The sequence below is a fragment of the Chrysochloris asiatica genome, unplaced genomic scaffold (genome assembly GCF_000296735.1).
Source record: "Chrysochloris asiatica unplaced genomic scaffold, ChrAsi1.0 scaffold00256, whole genome shotgun sequence".
Lineage (NCBI taxonomy): Eukaryota > Metazoa > Chordata > Mammalia > Afrosoricida > Chrysochloridae > Chrysochloris > Chrysochloris asiatica.
In genome coordinates, this window is record NW_006408774.1 from 3798864 (window position 1) to 3807840 (window position 8977).

The 8977-nt window shown below is 43.6% G+C and overlaps 1 protein-coding gene across 1 annotated transcript in view; it reads left to right on the top strand.

Moving 5' to 3' along the window:
* Positions 1–8977, top strand: part of CC2D2A (coiled-coil and C2 domain containing 2A) — a 175007-nt gene that overhangs the window by 160501 nt on the left and 5529 nt on the right. Inside the window, exons 31-32 of the mRNA XM_006873814.1 lie at positions 5309–5431; positions 8191–8249. Of these exons, the coding sequence (XP_006873876.1) occupies positions 5309–5431; positions 8191–8249 (182 nt within the window). The remainder of the gene's footprint in view (positions 1–5308; positions 5432–8190; positions 8250–8977) is intronic.

Consider the following 8977-nt stretch of genomic DNA (forward strand, 5'->3'; position numbering starts at 1 on the left):
CAACAACAACAAGGTTCCATAGAGAGAGGTCTAGGCGTATGTTGTTGTTGTTAGGTGCCATCAAGTTGGTTCCCACTCATAGTGACCCTGTGCACCACAGAACCAAATCCTGCCCAGTCCTGCACCATCCTGACAATCATTTCTATGCTTGAGCTCATTGCTGTTGCCACTTTGCAGATCCATCTTGTTAGAGGTCCTCCTCTTTTTCTCTGACCCTCCACTTTACTGATCATGATGTCCTTCTCCAGAGACAGGTCCCTCCTGATGACATGTCCAAAGTTTGAGAGGCCAAGTCTCGCCATCCTGGCTTCCATGGACCACTCTGGCTGTACTTCTTCCAACGCAGATTTCTTTGACAGTCCATGGTACTTTTAATATTCTCCTTCAATACCATAACGTAAATGCATCAATAGTCCTAAGGTCTTCTTTATTCAATGTCTAACTTACACATTCATATGGAGCTATTGAAAATATCATGGCTTGGGTCAGGCGCACCAGGTGTCCCAAGTAACCGGTCTTGTAAAATTTGCACAGGCATTATTTCTACCACAAGGCCTTATTTTCCAACTGCTGATCATTCCTCTTTGTCTCCAACTTTAACATTCCAATCACCAGTAAGTATCATTGCATCTCGATAGTGTTTGATAAGTTTCAGACTGAAAAAGTTGGTAGAATTCTTCAATTTTGTCATCACTGGATTTAGTGGTTAGTGCGTAAATTTGAACTCATCTTCCTTGTAGGCATGCAGATGTTATCCTATCACAGACAGCACTGTGCTTCAAGATAGGGCTTGAAATGTTCTTTTTGACAATGAATGCAATGCCATTCCTCTTTAGTTTGTCACTCCTGGCATAGTTAGCCATATGATTGTCAGATTTAAGACGACCAATACCAGTCTATGTCAGCTCACTAATGCCTAGGAAACAGTCATTATGAGTTCCATTTCATTTTTGACAACTTCCGATTTTCCTATATTCATGCTTCATACATGCCAGTTCCAATTATTAGTGGATGTTTGCAGCTGTTTCTTGTCATCCTGAGCTGTGCCCCATCCACAAATGAAGGTCCTGAAAGCTTAACTCTTATCTAGATCATTACGGTCAACGCGACTTTGAGGAGGCAACTCTTCCTCAGTTGTATTTTGCGTGCCTGCCAATCTTTGAGGGACTCCTCTCTGGCACAAAACCTGACAATGTTCTGCTCCTAACCATTAAGGAGTGGTCTGCCTCTCTTCTTCCTAGCCTGTCCAGCCTGGATGCTCCGTGGAAATCTGTCCACCATGAGTGACCCTGCTGGTATTTAAGATATCTGTGGCAAGCTCTCAGCATCACAGGAACACACAAGCACCAAGAATGACAAGCTGGCAGATGAGTAATGGGTCTTGCAAATGGATAAATAAATTCCATGGTTTTACTTTATTCCTCATTTGCCTGTCCTTTGTTCTGTAGCCCAGGGCACCAGTGGTCTCTTCTTCATGAAATCTTATTTTCCCCTCATTGGTGTGTGGTTGTTATGTGCCCTCAAGTCAATTCCAGCTCATAGTGACCCTCTGTAGGGTTTCTGAGGAGCAGCTGGTGGGTTTGAACCACCAGCCTTGTGGTGAGCAGTCCGTCCGGTGCTTACTAGTGCCACAACAGGACCCTCTCTTGGCTAACTGGTTTCCATTTCTCTATAATGGCTTCTTATGCTTCCTTCACTGGCTCTTCTTCTGACTCCTTAAAACACAGACACACCTGATAATTCTGTATGTAAATGTCTTCCAGGGCAAAACATCTTCGCTCTCTCTCTCTCTCTCTCTCTCTCTCTCTCTCTCTGTCTAGCTCAGCCTGGCAAAGAAACCATAATTCAATTCCTATTCCTAGAATGTTTGGTTATTGAATCAATTTGTTTGCTAGACACCCAGCTGCCTTATCAAACTCACCCCATCCAAAGCCCAAATCTTTCCACGTTGTCCCCAAATTCAGTTCCTCCTCTGGTTTCTGCCTCCTATGAATGTCAGTTACCTAGATCCAGACATCACAATGTCCCTTCATTTCCCCTCTCCCTTCCCTTCTCCTAGGAGCCCTGATCGTACCGTAGGATAAGGACCGGACTGCGAACTGCAAGGTCACAGTTCAAACCCAGCAGCCACTCCTCAAGAGAAAGATGAGGCTGTCTGACTGCGTAAAGATTACACCTTTTGTAGGGTGGCTACTTAGGAGTCCTGGTGTGGTGTTGTAGGTTAATGCGCTGGACTGCAAAGTCAGTTTGAACTGCAAGGTTGGTGGTTCAAGCTCACCAGCCACTCCCTGGGAACCCTATACAGGATCGCTATGGGTCGGAACTGACGATGGCACTTCACATCAACAGGGTGGCTATGAATTGGAATTTCCTTACCTCCTTCTACTTTCAGTCATATCTATAAATACCAAATCATACTGTTTCCACCTTTACTGCTTCCCAAGTCATGAGATTATTGTTCTATCCCTGCATTAATAAAAATCGTCAGCCACGTTGTTGTTAAGTGTTGTCAAGTTGGTTCCGACTCATAGCAACCCTGTGTTCAACAGAATGAAGCACTGCCTAGTCCTGTGCCATCCTCATCTTTGCTGCTGCCACTGTGCCAATCTAGCTCATTAAGTATCTTTCTCTTTTGCACTGACCCTCCACTTTACTAAGCATAGTATCACTCTTCAGGAACTGGTTCCTCCTGATAATACGTCCAAAGTATGAAAGACAAAGTCTGGCCATCTGGGCTACTAAGGAGCATCCTGGTGTACTTCTTCCATCACAGATTTGTTTGTTCTTCTGGCAGTCCCTGGTACCGTTAATATTCTTCTCCAACACCATAATTCAAATGCATTAATTCTTCTATGGTCTTCCTTATCATTGTCTCACTTTCATATGCATATGAAGCTATTGAAAATACCTTGGCTTCGGTCAGATGTACTTTAGTCCTCAAACTGACATCTTTGTTCTGTTAATTATTTGACACACTGATGGTTGACTGAATTTCTTAATGTTAGGCTTTCATCATTCTGTGGTATTCTAGGACACCTCACTGTACACAAATTTAACAACACACTGCTCACCTTCGGGAGGCCTGGTGTGGCACTATAGGATAGGCAATGGACTAGTCACAGCAAGGTCTGCAGTTCCAGTCGCTCTCTGGAAGCCCTATACAGGGTCGCTATGAGTCAGAACCAACTTGATGGCACTTAATAATAAGTCACCTTGGCCTCCACGCCCTATGTAATCTGAGCTTAATGGTGGTTTCCTTCCAGTGCAATATGTCACTACTTTCCTGCCCATTCCCTATACTATACCCACGTTTTCGTTCTGAAGAACGTTGCCTCTTAAAATAATTTCGTGATTTTGTCTTCAAGTAATGAAGCCCTCTTGCCTCATTGACAACTCCTTCTACATTTCTTTTGTGACTATTTTTTTTCTTTCTTTTTTTCCAACCAAATCCTAAACATTAGAGCTCCCCAGGGCTCATTAATCCTCTTTTCTGTCTATACTTTAGGAACACCATCTACATATTAATGATTCCCAAACTTTCTACCTCCAGTTCAGCTCCTTCCCCTAAGCTTCAGACCCCAAAATCCAACTACTTACTCAGCATCTTCCTTTGGCTGTCAGATAGACACCTCACACCTAACATGCACCGACTTGAACTTGTGAGTTCCTGTGCAGACTCTCCCATGTCCATACATGGTGAGTCCAGCAGTCTAGATGCTCAAGCCAAAACCCTTGGAGTCATCTTTGATTTTTCTTTCTCTTTCTCTTCCCCCACATCCCATCTATCAGCAAATCCTATGGGCTCTACCTTAACAATATAGACAGAACTGACCACATCTCACCATTTTCCCTGCGGGAGAAAGATGAGGCTTTCTACTCCCATAAAGACTTACACCCTCGGAAACCCTGTACAGGGTCGCTATGGGTCGGAACCGACTCGACGGCACATAACAACAACAATTTTGGTCCAGGCCACTTTAGCTCTGTGGCACTGTAAGATAAGCACTTGACCATAAGTTCAGTTTGCACTTCAAGGTTGGCGGTTCAAACTTGCCAGTCATCACTTGGGAACCCTATACAGGGTCACTGAGTCAAACCAACACGATGGCACTTAACAACAACAATAACAACAACCTGGGAAGCTAGGGAGTCCTGGTAGTGCAGAGCGTGAAGCACTGGGCTGCTAACTGAAATGTTCTATATGGTCACTGTGAGTCACAAACAACTCAATAGTGGTGGGATTCGTTTTGGTATCTGGGAGGATACTTGTTCCTGTCCCCTTCTGTCTAGTCTTAAAACATCAAAAAATAGTCCTGTTCAAAGGAAGATAAATTATGTCACGCCTCTGTGATGCACTCTAATAGCTTCCTAGCTTACTCAAGAGTCAAAGCCTAAATCATTAAAATGGCCCACAGGGGCTCCATGATCTACGCCTCACCCCAATATTCCACTGAGCTCAGCCTTTGCTGTTAAGCTGCTCATTTTTCTAAAGCCTCTCTGTCTTCCTTGTTCCTCCAGCGCATCAAGTACACACTGCACTCGCTGTTTTCTATGCACAGAACAACCTCCCCCATGCTGGGTATCTTCATCAAGTTCATGATCAAATGTCACTTTTCCAGTAAGAACTTACCTGCCCACCCTAAAACTGTGTTCCTTCCCCACCGTTGTATTCTCTGTAGCATTTTATTAGCTAGGAGCTTACGTCATGGGCTGCTAACTACAAGGGCAGCAGTTTGGACCCACCAGTTGCTGCATGGGAAAACGATGTGGCTGTCTGCCCTCATAAAGATATACAGTCTCAGAACCCAAAGGGCCAGTCCTACTCTGTGGGTCGCTGTGAGCTCAAGGCGGTGGGTTTGGTTCTTCATGTGAGTTACTGTCTCAGTTTTGTTGTTGTTATGAAGTGCCATCGAGTCGATTCCGACCCATAGTGACCCTGTATAGGATTTCCGAGCAGCAGCTCGTAAGCTTGAACCACCGACCTTGCAGTTCAAAGAGACTTTGCAGTTCAGCGCTATCTCAGTAAAAATGTGTAAAAGCTGATCAAGCCCAAATGAAATGGCTTCAAGCGCTTACTCACCTGGGTCTAGGGTGAGCTGGGAAGGCTCTGCTGATCTAGGCTGGATAACTCTTTGTGGAGGTGGCTGGAGCACATCTGCTTCACACTGACTGGTAGTTCGCTGGGACCCTTCTTTTCATTTGTGTTCATTCACACACTCATGTTCTGTGCCTATGTCAAGACAGTTACCTACATATGCACCTGTGTATAGCTGCTAACTATATGTTAATTTAGTCTTATCTTTTTTAGATTTGGTTTAATATTCAACGATATGATTCCCCTCTAAGGATGAATTTTGATGTTACCAAACCCAAGCTATGGAAATCTTTTTTTTCAAGAAACCTTCCATATCCTGGCCTTTCTAGTGTACAGGTAAAAATATTTTATTAAAAATTAAATGTAACATATGATAATAATGTTCTCCCATGTAAACTATCACATAATTCACAATAAAAACTTTAAAAAAAATTAAATATATTAGAAATTGGCTACTTAAAATGGGGGTGATGGTGCTACAGAGGCACAAAGTAGCTGGCTTACAAGTTTTCAATAGGGAGTTTAGTTTCAGAGTATGCGGAGGAAGGTAGAATCCCCACTGAATAGGAGGCTGGTTTGCACAATGTGTCCTATGATTGTTTAAATAATTATATATTCCTGAGTGTTTTTGTGTACATAAAAAAAAAAGCCAGAGGGAATAGAAGCAAATACTCTTGAATGATGATGTACGGAGATTATAATCATTTCAATGAAATGAAATACGATAGTATAAGTGTAAAACCAATGTTCTCTCATGTAAATGATCACTCAATTCACAATAAAAAATTTAAAAAATAATGAAATATCAAGAGAGAAAAGGAGTAATTTGAAATCATTATCCTCGGTAGGGTAGCTTGACAGTTTGTGGTCTTTGTGGCACAGATGGTTAAGCACTCAGCTGCTAACTGGAAAGTGGGTGGTTCAAACCCACCTTAGTGGCTCTGCAGGAATAAGACCTGTAAAGATTGCAGCCAAGGAAACTCTCTGGAGCAGTTCTCCTCGGTCACATGGGCTTGCTGAGTTGGAATTGATTCAACTGTGCCTAACAACACTTCAGCTCCTAAGTATTTAGCATAGAACGGTGTTTGTGTTTCATAACAAGAAAGATATTTGATCTTATATACCAGTATAAATATATGCATGAAAGAAAAAAGCTCTAATATAAAAGGTACTACAAATTCTATTCTACCTTCTCCTATTTTTTAAATGCTGATCTTAATTCACTACAGTGATTTCACAGCCATTCAGGAGACATGAAGTCCCCCCAGAGTCTGCACCATTGTTCTTATGAGTCACTGAGTCAGTTCCCACTCACAGAGACACTGTGGAGGGATTCTGAGGAGCAGCTGAACTTGTGGTTAGCAGTCCAGTGCTTAGTCTACATTGCCACACCAGGCCAAATAATCCATTGTTGTTGTTGTTAAATGCTATCGAGTCAGTTCCAACTCATATCAACCCTATATAGGGTTTCCAAGGAGCCACTGGTGAGTTTGAACCGTGAACCTTCTGGTTCAAACCGACCTTGCAGTCTAAGGTATCATAAGACTGGATTGTAAGATTAATTTAGAGGGTCCGAATTGGACAACTGGAGTCCTGGTGTGGCGCTGTGTGTTAATGCATCAGACTGCAAAGCCATTTGAGCTTCAAGGTTGGTGGTTGAAGCTCACCAGCTGCTCCTTGGAAACCCTATACAGGGTCACAGTGGGTTGGAACTGACTGGACAGCATTTCACAACAATTGGACTGCTAAGCCCAAGTTTGGGAGATGACACTAACGAGAGTGATGAGGCTGTGTCTTTGCATAAGATTTATAGTGTCTCACAAACCCTATAATATGGGCACCATGAGTTGGAATGACTTGATGCCAGTGGATTTTAGGGTTTATGTTTCATTTGCTTCTGACAGTAGATCAGTCAGTACATTGGAGCATTGGTGGAGCAGTGCAGTAAGCATTGGGCTACTAACCACAAGCTTTTGGCAATTTAATCCTTCCAGCTTCTTCAAAGGAGAAAGACGACGCTGGTACTCCTCCTGTAAGAGCAGTTCTACTCTCGTCTCTAGACTTGCACTGAGTTACTCAGCACATTAAGGAATGCTGGTGGCACCGTGGTTAAGCACCTGGCTGCTAACTGCAAGGTTGACAGTTCAAACCCACCAGCAGCTTGTAGGGAGAAAGATGTGACCATCTTGGACACACTGTGGAATAGTTCTACTCTGCCCTAGAGTGACTATGAGTCCGAATCTACTTGAAGGCAGTGTGTGCTTATTATTACGTTGTTGTTGTTAAATGCTGTCCAGCCAGTTCCCACTCACAGTGACCCTGTGTAGGGTTTCCGAGGAGCAGGCGGTGGGCTTGAACCTCTGGCCTTGAGGTTCGCAGTTCAGTGCTGATCCTACAGTGCCTCTAATGGTTTTTAAGCCCTCCAAACTGAGAGTCTTGCAGCATTAGGCCATGCTCTACTGCCCAGGTGGAAGGATCAGTAGGCAGAGCGGAGCGAGCTTCACTCCCACGCTCTTGCCTGCCTCTGACTTGTGCCCACTACCGCTGCCACCGCCACTTCCTTCGGCTCCACCAGCAGCAGCAGCAATGGCGACCAGGACAACTGGAAGCAGGCTTCCCGTAAGGGTTTAATATGATGTTCGCGTAACGTCCCCATACCTGTAGTTAAAATGAATTAAGTGCAACCTTACACATCAGCCTGACTGGATCTTAGGAAGCACACAACAGTGCAGTTTGGGTCATGGCTCCTCTTGTGAGAAGAGGAGGGACATGAGGTTGAGGAAGAACAATGTTGTTGTTGTTGTTGTATAGGGTTTCCAAGGAGCAGCTGGTGTGTTTGAACTGCCAACCTTGTGGTTCAAACCGACCTGTAGTCCAGTGCTTATTTTAGAGAGCTGCACCAAGACTCCAGGAAGAACAATGCAGCACTGTCATTTAGGTGTAATGTTTTATTTAAGGTGGGTCATGGCTACACAAACATCCATTATATTTTATTGACAATCTGAGATTTCATAACTAAACATTTTTAAAGAATGTTCATCTTTTAGACCCTAAGTGTATGTGATTTCTAGAATTTCTGAATCATTTTCTCGTAGCCAGAAGAACTAATTTACCAGCGCACGGACAAAGCAGCTGCAGCTGAGCTCCAAGACAGGTAACTTCATGTTCATAAATCCACAAATAATCTGTCACTTGGCACATAAGACCACACTTCAGCTGATTCTCAGCCTGGATCAATGTGAACTAATTTGGGCAATTAAACAGCATTTCATGTTGACAGAAACCAAGTACAGACGTGATCTCTAAATCGCATGACTCAAAGGAGGCATTTGCATCCACGTGGTGTGGGAGAACAGTGTGAATTCCAGCCATGATATGCTGTTTTCCACATGTCTTGCTTGCCTCAACACCAGGCAATTACAGGTCTTGTTCAGACACATTGTGATCCTCAGCTGAAATATGCCTCTTCTGACCAATGATGAGTGGCTGTTTTATGTATTTAGTGTAGTCATCCCAGAAATTACCACAAGCTGGTAGCTTTAACAAGCACACAGTCCAAATTCAGGCTGCCGGCTCTAGAGGAAGACTATCTTTCTCTGTGGGCCCTGAAGGAAGGTCCTTGTCTCCTCAGCTTCCGCTTCCTGGTTCCTTGGAAATCTCCGTGTATCTTTGGGATCTTTTTTTCCCCATCTCTGCTCTGCTCCATTGTTAAATTTCTTTTATCTCAAAAGGGGTTGACTTCAAATACACCCTACAGGAATCCTACCTCATTAGCATAACAAAGAACCCCATTCCCAGATGGGATTACAAACTACAGAGGCATATTGTTGTTAGGTGCCATGGACTCATAGCAACCTCATGTACAACAGAAGGAAACACTGC